Source organism: Cottoperca gobio, chromosome 19, assembly GCF_900634415.1.
Source record: "Cottoperca gobio chromosome 19, fCotGob3.1, whole genome shotgun sequence".
Taxonomy (NCBI): Eukaryota; Metazoa; Chordata; class Actinopteri; order Perciformes; family Bovichtidae; genus Cottoperca; species Cottoperca gobio.
The window spans coordinates 9016180-9038082 of record NC_041373.1 but is presented as its reverse complement, the minus strand read 5'-3'; the positions used below and the strand labels follow the sequence as shown (position 1 = coordinate 9038082).

General features: G+C 41.0%; 1 protein-coding gene across 3 annotated transcripts in view; it reads left to right on the top strand.

Moving 5' to 3' along the window:
* The first annotated feature begins 6637 nt into the window (after positions 1–6637).
* LOC115025035 (glutamate receptor ionotropic, NMDA 2C-like) overlaps positions 6638–21903 on the top strand; it is a 55151-nt gene continuing 39885 nt past the window's right edge. The window contains exons 1-4 of one of the 3 annotated variants that reach the window (XM_029457005.1): positions 6638–6791; positions 7199–7325; positions 15550–15922; positions 16784–16882. In XM_029457005.1, the coding sequence (XP_029312865.1) occupies positions 15566–15922; positions 16784–16882 (456 nt within the window). In that variant the 5' untranslated portion in view covers positions 6638–6791; positions 7199–7325; positions 15550–15565. Of the gene's footprint in view, positions 6792–7035; positions 7326–15549; positions 15923–16783; positions 16883–21903 lie in introns of those variants that run through there. The other 2 variants (XM_029457007.1, XM_029457006.1) reach the window with 2 other exon arrangements.

Below are 21903 nucleotides of genomic sequence, written 5' to 3'. Positions count from 1 at the left end.
TTAAACATCTGTCCACACCAGTGTACACAGCCACTCACACACACAACACACACACACACACACACACACACACACACACACACACACACACACACACACACACTCACACACACACACACACACACACACACACACAGCGTCGTCATGTCTGATAGTATCCCAGTACAGCCAGTAACATCAGTGTCTACTTGCTCTTGAACCCTGGAATTATATATTTGATGCATATACCCTTTAATCTGAATTTATTCTAAATCAAATGAGAATTTGTTTTAGCTGCATGCTGCCTGCAAATTGAACTTGTAATGTTGTTTTTTTAGACTGGATATTCAATTTCATTATGTTTCGCTAGTCAAGCGATTAAAGTCAAAGCAAATTGTTGCGAGTGGACAAACAACAACGACCTTCAGTGTCATTTTTAGGAATGACAAATAATGTAATGTAAAAGTGGTTACTTGCAGTGACAAACTCCCAGAGCATTATCACCCATCTCTGTGGTTCCTCACTCAGCTCTACAGAGATGTTTATGGTCTTTCTGTTTATTCTTCACACATTGTAATGTTACTAAAGCATAGCTCTGCCTTTGACACAACTGACCTTACAATCCTAATCAACTGCCTGGGAAAACGATGTGATGGCAACACAGACTGTGACGTGTAGCTGTTGTGGATTTGTTCCCGTAAGAATGAGTCAGAGTTTTGGAAATATTTGCTCATTTCTGTTGCTCTGCACTTGGCTTTGTTCCCCGGGGCCCAAATTTAGGATGCATTGTTTTAAATTTGCATTCTTCCTTTAGGGCACATCATTTGTAGGCATGAACATTTGCAGGCATAAAATTGTTTCTAATTGTTATGCAGATGACACAGCTTTGTGTCTAACTGATGCACAGTGGTGCAGGCTTGTTGTTCCTCATGTATTTTTTAGAACTTCCACAAGCTCGGTGATATTACATTTTAAGATGGTTTAATTTGTCATTTTTAACACCATTATCATCAACAAGGTCCACCACAGTCTCAATGGTTGAGACTCTTGTCTCGGCTTGAAGCTGTCTTTCATTTGTCAGAGCGAGGCGGTTGTTCAGTTTTGTCTTAGCTGTAGACCATCTTTGAAATTAGAGTTTCATTCTTAGGCCGCACTTCTGAAAGTTTTCTCTGTTTTCTCTTTAATCACAGACTATTCTAACTTCCTGCACTATCAAGGCTATTTCATCCCTGTGGGGCTTTTATCTAACTCATAGATGGATCATATTATCTGCATCATTGCCTGTCCTTTACTGGTTGTCTTGCCATTTAAGAGCTTCTGTGGTTTAAAGCCGGAGAGAAACCGGCTTTAGCAGTCAGGGTATTATAGTATTTCCTTTTCGTTCTTGCAAAGTTTTGTCTAAAATTCTTTAAAAAGCAGATTTTTCATTTAACCGAAAGGAGAATGTTTCCCTTATCTTTTAGTTCTTTTGTTTTGTTCTGTTTTAGCACTTCTTTTCATTTTTGTTTTAGTTCTTTATTTCAGTAATGTTGATCACCAACTTTGCGCCACTTCACCGTTTTACGGTTACAATCTTTTATTGTGAAAAACTGTGGTCCCTTAGCTCCCTCGCTTGAGGTTAAACTCAATAAGTCCGATCATTTCTGTCTCTTTATACACTGAAGAATGCTGATATGAGAATACAGCACAGCAGCTCTGATTTCATCACTCCCTGCAGCCGACACAGGGAGAGATCGGGGAGTGATGATAGAAGATATAAGAGTCAGAGCTTACAGGTGGATGCTTGGTTGAGGTGGGACTGATTTAAAAGCAAAGTGACAGAGATACTTGCAGAGAGCAGTGAAGTAGTGGCAGCACTGACAGAGCAGAATGAGAAAGAAGCATGTTGGAGACTGTCCTCCCAAGAAAAACCACAGCATTGGGCTGTTTGTTCAAATGACTAAAATGACCTGTGTTTTTAGAGAATTGGGACTTCTGAAGGTCGAACTGAAAGGTTTGGCCAACAAACCCAACAACATGTGCGAATTTCAAAAAAGGACAGTAATTTAAAAAAAGTTTTTTTGTGTCTAAATTTAACAAAAACTTTATCATTGCTTTGTCAGATTAAAGGCTCATATGAATCTTTTTATTTTATTTTTTTAAACAGTTTAAAAACAGTTGTCCTGCTGATAAAGGAGTCAGATCAGAAAACACTCATATATGCTTTTTTGGAAAGCAACAACAAACAACATATTTTGTGGAAAGAGGTTAAACTCGCTTCGACCACCTAATAAGAAATTGCAGGCCTGTCCGGTGCTCTCAGTGTAGGGCAATCTAGTATGTGGTGAGATTTCAGATATTTGGTACAAAGTATACTGGAGCACATGGATAAAGGAAAACCTTTTTTTTTTACCTTTTCTCATCGGAGTCTGTCCTTAAACATATTTGGTGGATTAGTTTGGAGGACTTTTTGGTATTTGAGAAGCTCAAAGGAAAACATTGACATTTTGGGAAATACGCTTGTTTGAATTCTGTCAGAGGGTTCGATGAGCAGATTGATGCCACTCTCAAGATTTGAGAGATTTGAGGTGAATGTCCCCCAAATAGTAAAGTGTGCACTGGAAATGTGTTGCAGCGAGTGGAGTATGAATGTATCAGAACAACTTGAGTTGAATTGAAAAACAAGTTGCACAACTAACCCCAAAAAATAGCCTGACCTCTGGCACAATAACAGAATTGTCAACTAGGAGGATGATTCACCAAACATGCCAAGACCTCGGGGAATTGTGTCTCGCCTCAAGTCTTTTGAGTGTCCATGCTGAATCCGTTGCCAGGTTACTTTACACATGATTAGGTCTGCAACTAAAGTTTATTTTCACAATGGAATAATATGTTGATGATTTTCTGGTTAACTTAATAGTTTATTTTGTTAAAATGTCGTCCAAGTTCTCCAAATTAAGCAACAAAATAACTTGGTTTATTTTAATGTGTTCTCATGTTATCAGGCATCTACACTCTGCGCAGACTCAGAGATAATAAAACTGCTGCGTTGACGCCGAAAACCTGTGTAAGTTTCTTTTTTCTACACAGAAAAAATGAGCAAGAATCAATAAAGAACCCTACCGATAAGCAGAATCAATAGTGTCATGGCTATTCTTTTTTACATTTTAATTCCTATTCCTCCTGATGCTATTGTTTTTCCTTGGAGGACAGTCTCAAAGTGTCATAAGTAGTGAAAAGTGATCACAGATCCCAGGATGACATCTTCAAATTGTTTCTTTTGTCCAAAACCCAAATATATTCAATTGACATTGAAAAATCAATCAAAGAATACTCACATTTGAGAAGCTGGAACCTGCAAATGTTTGGCGTTTTGGCTTGAAAAAGTGATTTAAACGATAAATTGATTATCAATATTATAAATGTTCTGTTGTTGAACTAAGTAATTAAGTTGTTCACATGACATCCTCAGATATGAACTCTATATAACTATACAATGAGTGTGTAATGCGTAAAGCTGCAGATGTTCCCAGCAGGAGTTGCATGTACTGAGGATTTGTGAACAATCTCAGAAGAACTAATGTTGTATCAGCACACATAATTTGATCTCACCAAATCCGCATTTCACAAGACATATGTAAAATAAATCCTCGTTAACAAAACTCAAAAGCTAGCAAGCGAGCTAAACATAATTCAATTTTTTTGCTGAATCAGTCTGAGTTAATCTGTGGACGGGATCGAGCTCCGGGCCGGAGAACATATGTTCTCTGCTGGCTGCTGTACACAGTGTCCAGCTGCTGAGAGAGACTATCCTTTGAAACATCTGTCCTCTATTGTCTGTTTCCATTCATCAGAAGTGTCGCTGTATCTACTACACACATCCCATACAGATATAGACGCCTCAGTCACATGTCTCACATCTCAAACACTCTATTTTAACACTCGTCTGTATTTATAGCGCTGTGTTAAAAGGCCTGTCACCTGACCAAGCTGCCGAGTGAGCAAAAAGAAGAAAACTGTTTTTATTAGGAGTGATAGCAACCTACAAAAGACAGTGCTCTTTAAAACTATAAAACGCCTGTCTGGCAATGTGAGTGAAAGAGAGGAGGAGTGCAAAGTGGAATTGTTTGGCTCTCCTCCGCAAAATTACTGTCACAAGTAAGCCATGAAGAGAGGGGGGGAGGGGGGGGGGGGGGAGTGAGAGGCAATCAGAGTTTTTTTCTCTCTCTTGCATTCAGCATTACTTTCTCCTCTCAGCGCAGAGACACACATTTATGCATGTCAACAAGATTCCAGTAAACATTACTTAAACACCATGTGTTTGCTCTCTGCAGAACGAAAGGAGAGAGAGTTATGACGGAATGATTTTTGTTTTATGTTTCCTCTTAGGCACATTCACAATGAGCACTTTGATCCTAAATGAGACGGACAGCATACACAACTGAGACACACATTTGTATGTGTGTAGCACTTCCAGGTTCATTGCCATTTTTGCTTTGTCTCTCTGGCTTTACTGGCTTGTGTGTTTGCCCCGTCGATAACCCAAGGTAAATGTGATGTTTGTAGGCTCGACTTTATCGATTCACTCCGTTTAGAAAATAATTCTGCAAGTAGATAACACAAGAACAAAAGCAGTTTCCAGTGGACACAAAAGATGATGAACATGCTATTAATTAGCTCAAGGCTAACTTAAAGTATATATCTCCAATGTCTCCATTAATACCAGAATCATATGATGATAGAAAAAGTCTTCCATCATTTCCCAACAACCCTCAGCTCGACTATTCGTACTGTAGGACTGCAAATCCTGGAATAAACGTCCAGAAGCGTTTTGTGTTCGACTTGGACAGTTTCTCTATTTGCAACGTATTTTGTTATGCAGCTTGTGTGCTGTCATATTGGTGAATGGGTTTGTTAATTTGCTTGTGTTTTATTTGCTGCATTTAAATAAAATATAAAAATCAACGAATGTAGTGATAAATCTATATATATTCATTTTAAAATGATATGAAATGTAGAAAAACTGCAAATTCTCACGTTTGTGAAGTTGTAACGAGTGAATATATGACACCGTTGCTTGAACATCAATTGATTATCAATATTGTTGTTGAATTAAAAGATTCTTCAGCAATTTATTGTTACAGTTTCACAAATTTGGAAAAATCCCACATGTCCTATAATGCAAAATGATAGCATCACTCACTAAAGTGTGTGCAGACACATTTAGACTTGACATGATTGTATACAAAAGTCAATAGAAACAAACGAGCTTCACTAGGCCGCGCTAACTGAAACAAAACAAATGTTCTAACATGTTTTCCACTTGGTGAGTTCTGAGATCTGCCAGACGCACACACACACACACACACACACACGTTCGCACACACACACACACACACACATACACACACGGCCTATGTTGCTAGCTAGGCTTAGCAAATGTCTGCACAGTTGGTATATTGTCCGAACAAACACAGACTATACAAACAGTCCCAGTCAACTTCATGCAAATCACACAAGGCAAGAGATGTGCTTCGTATTCACTCTGAACACTCCTTATGATGAGTGAGCTGAACTTCATGTGTGTTGGCGGAAATTCCCATTTAATGGATTTAATGTTTCATCAGGATCATCGCAACGTTTGTCTCTTTGTAACTGGCTTGTGTGTTTTCTGGCAATAGCCTAAGGTAAATGAGATGTGTGTTAGCTTAGTGACTTTGTAAAAATGTATTCACACTAATAAGCAATGGACAGAGCCCGAGGGGTCCAGACTGGAAAAACAATGCTATTAATGGGATTCATTTTGGACCTGTTGATGGTAAAGGGAAAGAGAACAAAAAGGCAAAGATAGGGAATGAAACAGCAGAGCATTACAGTGAGGTGAATTAAGGAAAAGAAGGCAGGATACGTGACAGGATGAAGGTGAATAATACTGAGAAAACAGGAGCAAAAGTGGGCTGGGAGAGGAGGAGGGGTTGCTCTGAAGTGAGGGAGAGAGGGAGGAGAGGAAGGGAGGCTGACTAAATCCTCACACCATTATTATCAGGACTCACATGCAGCCCCTCCTGTGATGGAGTGAGAGGAGATAGAAAGAGATAAAGAAAAGATGGAGTTAAAGAGGAAATGGAAAGCAGGATTACTGGTGTGACAGCACCGGCAGATGATCGGCAGCGCAGCGGTGAGGGAGAGAGAGAAACTCTGGTGGAAAAAGAAAAAAAAAACAAATCAGTGCAACAGGATGAGGACCTGCTAGTGCACAGCCGGCCCAACCCCGCAGACCTGCCATCTGTCCCGCTGTTCTCTCCGCGTTCCTGACGCTCCCACCGTCCACAAACATCTGGATCACCTTGCATCCATATGGGAAAGAGGGCGAGGGGGGGGCAAAAAACCCAAATCTCATCCTCCCCTCATCCTTTTTGATCACTCAGGACCTGAGGAGGCACATCATCACCAGGGGGATCCCTTGCTGCGGAGTACCATCACCTCAGGGGCTGATAACTGGACCAGAGGAGGGAAAAACTTTTCTTCCAAACATGCAGAGGCGTGCACAGGACCCTTATTTTATCTCTCTGTGAGATTTTCTAACTTTCCATGGATCTGTGGTGTCTCTTACCCCCGGGCAGGGAGAGGGAAAAGGAGACAGAGGAGGTGGAGAGGGGGAGACAGGAGGAGACGGCGGGGAAGCGTCACCGCCGCTGCTGCTGAAGTGTTACCGGCGTCTGTGCTCCTCCGCTGAAGAGGCATTTTATCACTCTTCCTCCCCCCCCCCTTTCGCTCCTCTCCTCATCCGACCAGCAGGGAGCCCGAGGCATACAGACAGAGAGCTAAACACAGTGGGTTTATGCACATATGCACACACACGCACACACACACACACACACACACACACACACACACACACACACACACACACACACACACACAGGCTGGCTGCTTTTCTAGAGCCTCCCGCACCTCTCATCTCTCTCCCTCTTCCCTCACTTTCCTTCCACATTTTTGATGTCCTGTCGTCACCTTCATGACCACTTGTAAATCACACGCAGAAAAAGTGCGAGAAGGAGCAAAGAAAGAGAGGAGTTAGAAAAGAGAGATTTTTGGGAGAAAATAACTCGCTGTCACGTTGTGAAGTTCTCCAGGGGGAGTGTGCAGACATCCAAAGCTGCCAAACACACACAGTCACTGATAACTCACACACACTCGCTCTCACACAGAGACTTGGTCTAAATGCGTACTCCGACAGGTGCTGAGAGAGGCAGGTGAAACCAGGTGAGAAGGAAACAAAAATAGAGAGAAAGACATTTGGAGGAAAGCAGTCGGGGAACAATGGAGCAGCAGGAGTTCAAGTTGGATGACAGCAGAAAGCACAGGTAAGTCTTTCACACACACACACACACACACACACACACACACACACACACACACACACACACACACACACACACACACACACACACACACACACACACTGCCTCACACTTATTCTGTCACTTAATATGATCCTGTCAGGAATTGATAGTTTACATATATATAAGTGTGATATGGAAGCAGAAAAGATGGATACTAAAACAACTACTGTGTGTCAATATGAGTATAGATACAGAGCACGAGTGCAGTCATACTTTCAGTTTTCATAAGTGCAGAGTTTCCTCGAGAGAAAGCTCCCATCTCGCTGCTGACAGAAACAGAGCAGCCAGTTGTTACTATAACAGGAACTACTGTAGGAGGACATATTAGCATTTTTCACTCTGAGGTTTGGCGGTTAGCTGCTTGTTTGGAGTGTGTGTAAGTGTGTGTGTGCACAATCCTTCCATACCTGCACGCTCACTTAATATGACTTATGGATTATAGATGTTACAGTTGCAGTGCTTCACTGTCGTGTTAGTGATCTCGTAATGCTCATTGATTGGTCCCATAAACTGCATGTAGCAGCTCTCATTTTTCTCCATTAGTGACTTTCTGTTCGATTTTACATATATTATGTTGCAGCATAATGTATTACAATTTATTTGAGCTGCATAGTTCACAGTAACATAGATCAGCGGGTCCCAGCATGGGGTATGGGGCCCCCCAAAGAGCTCACAAGATACACCTGTGGGGTCACAAGATGATTAACGGGACAATAAAAGTCAAAGATATTTTTCTTTAAATGTGTTATTGTGACTTACTGGAGGCTTTTGAAAATCCTCTTTAAAACTGAAGAATTGTCCATATTGGTACAGCATGTACCACATGGGATCCTAAAATAAATCTAAAGGGACTGAAGATGATTAAAAGTGGGAAGAAATCCTATTAAAAAATAATATATTTTTCTGACTTTTGTCTAATTCTTGCCTTGTTGTAAAATACTAGCCACTTTGACCTCTTCTGGCTTCTGAAAATGCTTCACAAACATTAATAAACTTTAATAATAAGGAGTTAAAACTGTGATTTGTGAGTGAGAAAGGGGTGGGAACTATTGACAGACATCAGGAATATGCTTGTGACGGAGTGAATGAATGCATACTTGCATCACTACATGTATGTTCTTGTGAGTGTGTCAGAGGATTGGCCGTCACTGAGATTTCGTTTGCTTTACGTTTGATTTGACGTGGGGCCAAACCGATGTAGAAATGCCCCCGTCCCGTCAACGTCACTCATCTCGACTGATACGTCCGGTCTGCAACGATTTCCTGTAAAGCTGTCAGATCTTTATGTGTGAGAGCAGGAACCCACAGAGAGATGTGGTTGCAATGTTAGCAGTGAAAACCCCTTATTATGATGAATGTATGTGGCAGACGTTATGTGATATGTTTAATAATAGGCTCTGGGGTTATTCATATTGTGAGTTTAATTTGTATGTGGAAGATTTATTAGCTGTGTTTGTGTGTGTGTGAGTGTGTGTGTGTTGTGGCTTGTGTGCACACATGAGCGTATACTTGTTAGAGCTGCAATCACAAATCAACTTGTCTTCCACTATCCATCCATATGGAGGCAAGACGGAGGGATGGAGGGATAAAAAGAGGAAAAGAAGGGTGGAGCGGTTGAGCTGGTTGACGTTGACAGAGTGTCTCTATGGTGTGTTTACTGTCACATAACTGTTAATGTAACTGTTTTAATGATGACTTCAGGGAAGAGTGATGAAAGTGCTTCATTGAGTGGAGTCTCATTAATCCAGAGTGTGATTGAAATCTTTTTTCCTGGTGTACTGACAATGTAGGGCTGATCATCTCCTGTAGTGGTGTCCGAGGGAAACCTCCCATTTCACACATCATTACTCATAAAGTTTACTAATGGAAGAATGTTGAAAACGCAAACCAATAAGAAGGTGTAGGCTGATAATCAGAGTTGCCATTTCATTTTCACTTATTTTTGTGTTAAAGGCTAAAGTTATGATTTGTTGGCCTCCTCGGGGCAGCAGAAACAAGCTGTAACCACAACACCATGTTATCATCCTCCAACACTTCTTTAAACATCCAGCAGATAGGGAGTGCCATTAGCATTAATATGGGGTTGTGTTTCTGAATTTCAGGCAAATATTCACTCTCCTTTTTGCTCGTTTTTGGTTCCTGAGGGAAATGCTCCACTATATTAACTTTGTATGCCTCTTTAAATACACAAAACAATAAGAAATACGATATAAAAATAAAATTAATAAAAGAAGTATCCCTCTTTGAAATAAATAAAACATATAGCTGCAGCCTAATAGCTTAAAAAGAGTAAACATAAAAAAATAGGCCAGTTTTTATTTAATTATGTGTCAATGTGTTTTCATCCCCATGGTGGTGGTGTTCATTTCTTTGGCTTTGAAACAATTCACAACAGCCTCACAAATGTCCTCCCATGTTTGGCCTTTTAGCGGTATCAACTCAAAGATTTCTTTGCTCGTTTTCGTGCATCTCCAGCTCGGTACTTTTCAGCAAACGCTGTGTGTTCTTGAAATGTCTTTCAACATTATATTTTTTGTTGTTTGCTAATTTCTCGCCACATATCAAGCATGCAGGTAAGCTAGCATCGTTGGCAGTGAAAGCAAATGTATCTGTCCACGCAGAATGAAACTCTTTCTTTGGTTTTATACATGGTTAGCATAACCAACAACTCAACATTAGCCACCTGCAGGGAAAGGCGGCGCGCACGTAGACGCAGGAGAATGTGACGCATATAATATAAAAATATTATTTTTTTATTTTTTATTTTAGTGTCACAATTTCACCTGGAACTCTAAGATAAGAGGTGTTCCCTTTGAAAGATTGTCCACTGTGCAACAATAAATATATTAAAATAAATGATATATATTTCCATATTTCTTTTGACAAAGCTACAGGAGGCCACTGCAGAGGGGTTGAAGAGCCGCATGTGGCTCCTGAGCCGCGGGGTGCAGACCCCTGATATAGAACATATTATATATTCCTACATCAGTATTGCCAGTGGTGGAAAGTATATTTACTCAAGTATTATGATATGATTTGCTTGAGCATTTCCATTTTCAGCTGCTTTCTACTTCTACTCTGTTACAATTCAGAGGCAAACGTTGATCTTTTTACTCCACTACATGTATTTCACATAATCTACTTTGCAGATTTGGATTAATACTACAAAACTAAACCAACAAATAAATTATGATGTCAGTTAAGATAAGACTCTCTTGATCCAAATTCTCGAGCTACGCAGCAGTATATAAAGTAATCAAAATTAGGCCTAGCTTTAGCAGCTGCAACATTAAAGTGCTGTCAACATTAATGCATCAATAATGCACCATTCTGCATAATAATTACTTTTACATTTGGTACTTTACGTATATTTTGATGCTTATATATTTGTACTTAAGTACTTCTGACACCACTTGATGTAAACATTTCAGTCATCAGAGCAAAGCATAGTGAACTCTTACAATCAAACATTAATCAGGAATTTCCAGCATCATTTGGAAAACCAGCACCAGAAAATTAAATCATTGCTGCAGAATAAGTTTTCACATTGGGATGTCTTGGACCGATCTCAGGTCTGCATAAATGAGGCTCTAGAGAATCCTGATGTTTCATGCAGCTGTCAGAGCGCCTGCAGTAAGTTGTTGAGAGGAAGGCCGTCTACTACATTATTACTAGCCCACTAATTCAAGCTCCCTAATTAATGCAATCAAATCAGCTTCGAAGGTGCTGTGTAAAAATCAAGGTTCAAGGCAGACATGTTGATAATTCTCTGGTGATGATGCTCATCCCATCAAGTAGATCCTCTCTGCTCATTTCCTCTTCACCCCCCGGGGACTCCATCATATCCCAGCTAAGTAGTTAAATGACTTAATGTTCCCTACTGTATATATATACTGTGTTATCCAGGAGGTATGTGGTGTTTTAACAGATGTAAAGCATCCACTGAACATGTTGACTAACATTATTCTGGGCATATGTAGTAAATTGTGCAATGAATCTTGATGTTTTTTGCCCATTATGACGAAGGATTTACAAAGAAAAACAACAGTTTGTGTTTATAATCCTAACTTTTTTTGGCTGGTAAAACTTAATCCTTCCCTTGCACAGTAAACATCACAAAATCACTAGATCATGCAAGAATCGCCGGATCACGAAAATCCAATTTGTCAGGCTTTAAGTTGTGCGTTTGTGTCCGAACCACCAGTGACATGGCAAATCAGCGTCCTGCGAGGAGCTAGTGGCAGCTGCGGGCGGGGATTCAGAGGCGACTGTCCCGAAGAGATTAGCATAGTTCTATCAGAATTGGAGATTATTTCTTAATTTAAAGCATAACAAAGAACGGGACTGAAGGATTTTTTTGATAGAAAATATGTTTTGATTGAGTTGATTGACAGATGGTTCATCCGATCACCTACCAAGTCGTTTCTTAAGGGTGCCTGCCCTTTTCCAAACAGTTTCCAACAACGTCTTCTCAGATGGTTCTGTATAACAAACCATCTGGCACGTTAGGGTTACCGTAATCCAGGTCTGCTACAGGTCTCATGGGCAGCGAGGTTGACAGTTCAATAGAAGAGTGATTTAGCATTTTTATGTTTTGATTTGATGTTACAGGTTTTTCTTGTCATGCCTTTCTTTCCCTCATTTGTCGGCACTGTCACACAGTAATCCTGTTGTTATTTTCTCCCATGCTGTCTTCTAAAATGTATCACCGCAGCTGGATGGTTATTTTCATTAACAGTACATTGTAGGATGAATTTGGATGTGTAGTCATTTCGATGCTGACGCAGTTTCAGTCTGACACGGGTCCCAGTGAGAGAGTTTGTCCCACATGGCAGGGCGACGTTCCATCTGGAAATCTCTATAATAATAGGAGAAACCTGTGCATGCACCACCACGCTCACTCACGCAATCTGTACTCGTAAATATATTTTTGGAAAGTAAGTGCACAAACACAAACAGGATTTAAGGTTTACACAATTGTTTATAATATGGAGTCGGACATGTTGCTGTCTGTCTGTCTGTCTGTCTGTCTCTCTGTTTGCCAGTCAGTTGTTTTGTTCCATTTATTTAATTGTTAAAGATAATCAGCTGATTGTTGCGTGTTTGTGTGTGATTTTAAATTCAGGTGCACCACCACCATCCCAGTCCCACTCACACACACACACACACACACACACACACACACACACACACACACACACACACACACACACACACACACACACACACACACACACACTGCTAATCTGAGGCCCCATTATGCTGCCTTTTCCAGCGATTACACTGTTAAATGAACATTTGACCTGCTCTCTAGTCATATGATCCACCCAGTAAGCATTCGTCTGTTCTCTCGCGCTGTTACTGCCATTTGCTATCATTCTCCCGTCACAATGACCTTTTCCGACTCTTTTACTATTACTTATGTTTTGTGAGTGTTAGAACAAATCGCCCAACTCATTGCTTTTGTCGCTTTACTGTCATTCAGGTAACACGTAACAACAAGTAATATCAATATTACAAAATGATTTAAATAAAAATATAATTCATTAATTGTAGTGCAGTGTGATTTTACACCCACATACTTATTTCTGCATACACCACTTAATTGAAAAGAAAGTTCAAGTTAAGATCAAATAAAAAAAAAAATCCAATACCCAAGCATCTCCACATAACTCTTTCATTCAGTCATTCAGTGTAATTACTTTGTGTATGTTTGTAGCTTGGTTATAAATCTCCCTCAGAATATGAACACATTCTGATCCACAGACTTTAATAATGTTAAACAACCGCATCTCACAACCCTGAGGATATCAGGTTGTCTCTGTCTACAATATTACTCTACCTCTGTACTTCCCAGGTTTTAAAATATAGTAAAATGATATGCAGCATAGCAGTGGGTAAATTATACAGTGGGTTTAGGATTTTACGTGTTACCTTGTTTTTCAGCTTTAGCTTTACATAAATGTTGAAATCTACAGTATTAATTGTTTGTCATTTATTCCACAAATTATTCAAGATACTGTTTGTCTCATGTCTGCCACTTAGGATCTGTTCCTTTTTTAGTTATGCTGCGTGGGGGGTTGTTTGTTTTTAGTCTCCACCTAGCAAGTGGGTGGTGGGTTAATGACTGCTATGTGCTCACATCAAGACATAATGATTCATTGGATACAAATAAAGTGATCCCAGGATTTGCAGTGAGTAAAATCTGCATAAACTCCCCAGGGGATCTATATAAATCATATTCAAATTCAAGATGTAGTTTTATGTTTGACCTTACATAAACCCATGTCTATATAGACTTGATACTACAGCTAAAATGGCCAAAAATAAAAACACTATATACAGATGACAATGCTCAACATATTTCTATTACATAATTCTGTTTGTACAAAATAAAACAAAATAATTTACCTTTTACCAAATATCTTCAACAAAATGCATTTGAGTTATGGAACCAAATATCATCCAAACAACGTAAACATTTAACAACAACACATATTTATGAAGCGATCTGTAATAAAGGCAGCTGCATGGAACACTCTTCCAGGTTTAACCCTTTATTGACTAAAGGTAAATCTATCAGTAGCATCTAATAACAGGAATGGATTGCCTTTCAAACGTTTAAACTAGATATTTATTTCTAAGGGCACCTAAAGCCCAGGAGCTGAAAAACTTATTAAGATGAATGATTGATATGCCTGGAGCATGAACAGTGAGGAGAGGTGGGACACATTTAACCCAGTGTTGCTTTGAAAGGAGCTTTGAATCAAAGCTGAGAGGTGTTGTTAATTATCAGGGTGTCTGATGAGACCGACGCTCTATATAACACCCCCTACAAAATATGTGGAGATCTTTATTTGCTATAAGAAAGCCCACCTGCCATTATCAAAGCTTCAAAGATATTGATTCATAAGGAAAGATCTTCAAATAGCTAACATTTGATTGAAGTGTTGTGCTCCTGATGCAAATGTTGAAGGTGTATGTATCATCCTGTGAGTTGTATGATGAATGCACTTCAAAAATCAGGTGTTGATTATGGCAGTGACCCGTTTTAAAAGAGGGTTAGTAAGACCTTTAAACATTTGTGGGACATGCTTGGGACATGTGGGGTACTCGTATTTGTTTCAGATTAATAATACAAAAACTAATTAACAAATAAATGATGATGTATTGTTATAGATTAATCTCCATTGATCCCCCGAGGGACATTCACAAGCTACCCAGCAGTACATGAAATAATTATATCAGCGCCACCTTTACCAGCTGCAACAATAAAGTAATGAATACATTAAGGCATCAATAATCGTAGTCCAACACTATAATAGCTTTATTTTGAAAACTAAAACTGGGATTTTTCCATTACACCAGCCATACAAGTTTACAGATTTCAACAGCAGTTAGTGTCGCAGCTTTTTCACTTATTGTAATTCTGTGGCCGATGATCAACCCACGTGGAGAGAGGCTGGCTGAAGTAATGTAATGTAATCCAAATGATGAGGGGCGAGGACCTGTGAGGCAGTTTTGGCATACTGCTTGCAGTCTGTGTGTGTGTGTGTATGTGTGTGTGTGTGTGTGTGTGTGTGTGTGTGTGTGTGCTTGTGTGTGTGTGTGTGTGTGTGTGTGCTTGTGTGTGTGTGTGTGTGTGTGTGTATGTGTGTGTGTGTGTGTGTGCTTGTGTGTGTGTGTGTGTGTGTGTGTGTGTGTGTGTGTGTGTGTGTGTGTGTGTGTGTGTGTTTGTGTGTGTGTGTGTGTGTGTGTGTGTGTGTGTGTGTGTGTGTGTGTGCGTGTGTAGAGATGGAGAGGTGATTACAGTCATGACACTGGGGGTTGGATTATGGAGGATTACATGCATGCATGCTTGCTAACACTGTCACACACACACACACACACACACACACACACACACACACACACACACACACACACACACACACACACACACACACACACACACACACAGTTTTCCTCATAGCACACAAGTCGAAATTCAGGATAATACTGTCAAATAAACGGGTCATAGAAAGAGACCAGGAGGTAGAAGTAAGGGACATATATGTACAGACAGATTATGATGAATTATGTCAAAAACATCATAAAAGTAAAGCAGCTTGTTTGTTTGACTGTTGCTCTCTTTCCTTTTGTTCTCTCATCCTCTCTCTCCCTCTTTCTATCCCCTCCTTTGCAGGCAGTAGGCTGCCAACATGGCCATATCCAGGGGACATCCTCCTCCCACTCCTTGGCCTCCTCTCTTCCTCCTTCTCCTCTTCCTCCTCCTCCTCATCTCCTCCCCGCTCCCCCTGCAGGCCCGGCCGCTCCTCCTCCAGCAGTCCATCAACGTGGCGGTGGTGTTTAGCGGCTCCAGCTACCAAAATGAGGTCAGAGGTCGTCTGAGCGGGGAAAACTTTGTCGACATGCCGGTAGTGGTCAGCCCAGTGACCGTGCTGGTCAACGACACCAATCCCCGTGACCTGCTGACACGACTCTGCGATACCATGGCGACGGAGAAGCTGCACGGCGTAGTGTTTGAGGATGATGTGGGCTCCGGTGCCGACACTGAGGTAAAAATGCATTTATGCATTTTTGGGGTTTTCTGATGAAACGGTGTTCAGTCACCCACATCCGTGTTTCCGAAAGCTGCACAAGGCATTTTTTAATGAAAAGAAACACTTGTACTGTCTAGCTTGAATCACAAAGTGGGTTTACAAAAAAAAAATAAAGATTGAGATGCCAAGCATGTACATCTTTGCTCAAATTAAATGATAGTGCTGGTATGGTATGATTCTAAAGAGAGAAGAAGTGATATCAAATCGTAAAAGCAAAATGCAAATAGTCCCCTAAACAGGGCTCCTACTCGGGGAAGGAAACTGCTCAACGTACTGTCACTTTCACTGCCACACAAATTGTACTTATCTGTAGAATTACTTGAGTAAAAAAGTTACATTGAGCTTTCGAATTACAACAGTTCTATTACAAACATGCTTTACTGATTTTAACTACACAAAATTGTGGTGTTACAGTAACGAGAGTAGTAGACCTGTAGGTTAGTCTAACTGTCACCTGCATGTGAGTGTGCACAAGAACGAACAAAACAGGGACCCACTCATAAAAACGCTCCACAGCGCTGCTAGTGGTAAAAAACTCCACAGGATACCTTTAAGGACTTTTTTTATCCATGTTGCCTTAAAAATTTAGATTAAAAGTTGAAATTTGAAGTTTGAAATGACATTCTGTGAAATGGTCGAAAGCTCCAGAAAAAGACCCTTGACTTCGGTTGTTTTCACCATGCCACAATCATGCAAGTTTCTGAATTGAATCTGAATTTCCCTAACTGTACAACCTGATCAAAATTATATCACTGGTGCAGAAATAAATTCTACTTTCTGTAGGCAAATCCTGAATCTCTCTGTTTTTGTCTTCAGGTGGCAGAAGTGGCACAGATCCTGGACTTCCTCTCCACACAGACAGCTCTGCCAATCGTGGGCATCAGTGGCGGCTCTGCAGTTGTCATACCATTCAAGGTACTGTCAAAATAATGAGCACGTCACTTCAGCATTGGCCCATCAGCACCCGGGAGCTGGAGCTGGAGCTGGAGCTGGAGTAGTCTGCTTTCTTGCTATGCCACAGTGATGCCACACACAAAAAATGCTTTTTGTGTCCCAGAGGTGTTGATATAACATTTTCCACAAACAATATAATTAGCGATTTAGGAAGTAAGTAAAACAGATTTTAGTAATAAGATGAACAACAACCTATAATGTAAACGCCGTCAGCAGCAGCAGCAGCAGCAGCAGCAGCAGCAGCAGCAGCAGCAGCAGCAGCAGCAGCAGCAGCAGCAGCAGCAGCAGCAACAGCAGCAGCAGCAGCAGCAGCACCCTCTCACAGACTCCTGTCTTAGTCAGAACTATTCTACGCCGGCGTCATTCAGCTTAAAACAACTTAAGTAGGTCAGAGCGGTGAAACCTACTTTGGCAAGCAACTCGCTGCATGCAAATATTTGGATATGAGCAGTACAGATGGGTGAATTATCAGCGATGCACGCAACCATCGACCCTCATCAGCTCCTCTAATCCCTGTCTGGGAAAAGTCTGAGTTGTGGGGAGAGAAACTTTGCGATGGGAGACAAGTGCTACGGGCAATCTACGCCTCAATCAATCATCCCTGCGCACTTGAAGAGCAGCAGGTTTTTCCTGCTATGGTTTAGCATGTATCTCATTGATGAATGGAGATGGAGAGCAGTGAGCTCCGTCGTTAGATTGTAAAGAGGAGATTGATGACACCAGACGGATTCTTAATGTATACTTTCCCTTTACTTTTTGAGTTTCAAAAATGGCTTCATCCTTTCTTCCTCTCATGCTCCACGCCCGTCTTCCCTTCCTTCATTCAACTGCCATCATTAACACCTTGTATTTATAGAGCCATTCCTCACACATAGAAACACACATGCAATTGAACACCCTCACATATTAGAGCACACAGCGAAATAGATTCCTATCCACCACAGGAAGCATCCAAAATGAATTGAAAATTGTAGCTATGTGGCCACGATTTCACCGCTCTGTGCAACATTATGGAAACCATAGCTATGTTATCAGCTTCCTGTTAATCAAAAGGTATCTGAAGATGTCTCGACATAAATGGGTATTAAACAGGAGGAGTTGTAGCTGCAGGAGGAAGATTGATTTGCTGCATTTTGATGGCGGAGTGGGAAATGCAGAGAGAGAGTGAGGGGGGAAAGATGCTTCGATGAAGCTTGGCTGACAGCAGCCTGAAGGCAGTGTTTCACTGTCTACCTTTCCTCTTTCATGAGTTAAACAGTCATTTGTTTTACCACTTCTCCTACTCTCTGTCCACTTCTCACCATGTCTCATTTCACCCTCCTTTCAATATTTCCCATAAATGTCTTCCACTCCATCACCTTTTACCAAAGTATTTCAATCCAGTTTTTTTGGCTCTGTTGTGTGCTGGCTGAATCCATTACGGCTGTGGCTAGAAGCGAGAGGCCTATTCTCCTTTCTGCGTTCTCTGAGCTCCGGGATCCCATTAAACTGTTAATTAGACCCTTCAGGAGGTTGAGGCCCCCGACAACGCTCATCATTCACCCACAAATTCAAACTATTCACTCTTTTTTTCCCTTCTATTTTTCTGTTTTGCTGCCTTGCATAACTTCCTTCTTCCCACTACCCGTCGCTGCTTCACCTTAAATTGGCAAGGATGTGTTCATATTTATCCTAGATGTGCTTTTGATAGGCAGTTCTTCCACAGTGTAAACTATATCTGAGCTTCCAAAATATTTGGGGCAAAGTTTGTCAGTTATCAACAATCTCTGAATCTTGATTTGCAGTGCCGATTGCGACGTGTTGAGTCTGGGTTATTTAACCTCTCTGCTAGACAGCGGCAAAAGACAAACGCACAGATGGGACATTATCTCTCATACAGAGCGACCGTTTGTCTGACGAGCCCAAAGTGTTGAGTGACAGTTCTCTATATAGCGCAAAGAGTAAAGCACTCTCCTCTGAGGCCTGCCTGTCGAAGACACTCCCCCTCGGTCTCTTTCTCTCTCTTATACACTCCTTTGTTGTCAGCATGGAGGAGAAAAAGCTTGTCAGAGATGTCTGGCACAATGGGACAGGTGGATTGGACAGAGAAAGACATATGTGCGAGTGCATGGTTCTCTTAAGGGATAAAAGAGCTCAATAGTGCTTGATTATCAATAGCCTGATGACGATGAATATCTTTGATGGCGGGTTTGAAAAGAAGCAGCACCCGAGCCACCTATTTATGGTTCCTGTCTCAGTGATCTCTCTATGGCAAACAACAAGGAAGGAGGGAATGAGACAAAGATGAAAAGATTGAAATGAGGAGAGGAAGTGTGTCTTTTGTCAGACGGCACATACACACATCAAGCGAAGGCAAAGAGGAGGAAATGAGAAAGTGCGAGGAGTGGCTGAGAAAATGCATAAAGACTGTTCAATTGGGCCTGAGAGGGAAAGAGACAAAATACTGCAATGTGTCTCTCGGAGGAGCTGGCAATCTAAGGTTTAGAGTGTTTTGTCTTTGTGTGTGTATGTTTGTGTGTTCTTGGCTGGCTGGCTGGCCAAAAGTATGTGGCCACCAAAACATTACGCCCATATGTGATAGTGGAATTTTTCATTCCAAAACCATGGGCAGTCATCTGCTGCTATAACAGCCGCCTCTCTTCTGGGAAGGCTTTCCACAAGATGCTAGAAGGGTTTTGTTCCCATTCAGCCACAAGAGCATCAGTGAGGTCGGGCACGGATGTTGGGCAACAAGGCGTTGCTCACAGTCTGTGCTCCAGTTCATCCCCAAAGTGTCGGTGAGTTTGAGGTCAGAGCTCTGTGTAGACCAGAGAAGTTCTTCTGCACCAAATTGTATCCCTTAACTGTTGCCCCAAGCACACTAAAATATTGTGTGCCGTGGCACTGCAACCTCTAGATGAGAGCCTAAGGAGCCAATGTAAGAGTGCAATCAACAATAAACTCATCCTAGTCACAAGTATTGTCTGTGCAGCCTGATATATCCCATTCCGCTGGCTCATAGAGCTCCACTGTTATCCAAAAACTATTAGAAACACATTAATGAGCCACACTGTTGCATAGGGCAACATGTTTCTTCATTATAATGAACATGGGCAATGTAGATTATTTTAAGTCAACACCAACCTGCTGCTGTAAATACTCACTAATCCTTGCTGAAAATAGTCCCCAACAAATGCACTACTTAGTCCTGTTTGAGAAACATTTGCTAAAAACAACAGTGTCCAGCTGTTAAAAAAAAACAATTTGCTTTAAAAAAAGAACTAAATATTTGTGACCCATTTTGAACATTTCAGCGTGAATGAATGCAGAGACAGGCTCCGGTAGATGGAAAGCTTTGGACATATATATCTGTACCACATTTCAAGGCAATTTATAAAACTAGATGGCAACTCACATGGCCATATATAGAAAAAACAGCAATAAATAATAAACAAAATAAAAGCAATACATACACACTGTAATACACAGGTTGACATCTCCATCGTGAACAGCAAAGCCATCCGAAAGTAAGCAATGATGAACCATAAGACCCCCCGTCACATGCAGGTAACAGCCCAAATTCTACTTGGAGTAAAAAACCTCACACACCTGTTCGTGCCAGTCCTAGGGAGGTAAAACCTTAATGTATCTCACTGAGTAAAGGCTGCTAGGAGTGCAATAAAATAACTTTCTGTGTAGCTCTGACTTGATATGAATGGCGAAGATCATTCAGACAGGCACTTGTGATTTTAAAACCCTTTGAAAACACACTGTACTATCTAAAAAAAGAATTATCACCGAGCTTCAAATACGGCTGAGTTTTTAGAAAGGTGACATTTTGTAGATAAATGATTTCAGAGCACAGACTTTTGTAAAACCAGTCAGATTTACTCTTTAGTTCTTGTTAAATAATGAGGGTGTAGTAATGCAGTTGCTGTGAGAACATAATTTAACCAGAGATGACAAGGAACTAAAACAGTAAATCTCTGTTTTTGAGGGACTACATAGTGAATGTTTGATCACTCACAAACCAGTTTTTTGTTCATTACAGTTACAAACATCAAATAAGGAGTGATCGTGGTTGTAGACGAAAGTCTGGAAAAAACAAAGCCAAGAGCTTTATGTGTTTGCTAGTAAACAGGAACAAAAGTGCCTTTTAAGTGTGCACATGATAGATTTTTGAAGCAAAGAAACTGTTGACGTTGAGTATTGGAGCGTATAACATCATTTATTACAATTTGAAGCTGTCGGTAGAAGATTATATTTCTGGAGTTACAGTCTCAGTCCTGGCTGCAGTCTAAGGTCACACTGTGTTTGTGATATTGGACTGAAGTGATGCAATGAGCCAGACGTGTCTCATTGGATCACAGTTTCTTTTTTTGGGATTTGTTTCTGTGGCCAGACTGACCCGCTTTCTCCATTTGTGCTTCTGTACTTCTGTCTCTTCTCTCCGCTTCCTGACTTCTGTCTCTCTTGGCCTCATGGTCCAGAAACCAGACTTTCTATAAACAGGTCATGAGACACCCAGATTCGCTGCCAAGTATTCCCACTAGAAACTGTTTTTTTATCTCCGGGAATGAAAGTACGTTAATAGCCAGGGCACCTCCGAGCTTCACAGCATGGCCTAATAATTTCAATAAGATAGTCAGTCAAACCACTTTTGCTGTGGCGTTGGGAGTCAGGGGGATGGTTTCCCTCCACGTCTGAAAATGAATCTGTTTAGCAACATATTGAGAACACGAAATGTTCACTTCACCACAATAGAACAACATTATCTGTTTGTTGACTCAAATGGGATTGTTTCTATTTAAAGGGTCAGTTCACCCAAATCATGATGTTCTCATACACTGTTCATAGCTATACCCAGTGGCGGGCCGTGCATTTCACACCTAGGCCTTCAGTGATGTCCTACACAGTCCTACCTGAATTATTCCACCTCTTAATACCATCATTATGACGCCATGGCTCTAGAAACGCAGTATAACCGGGCGTTGCATCACCCT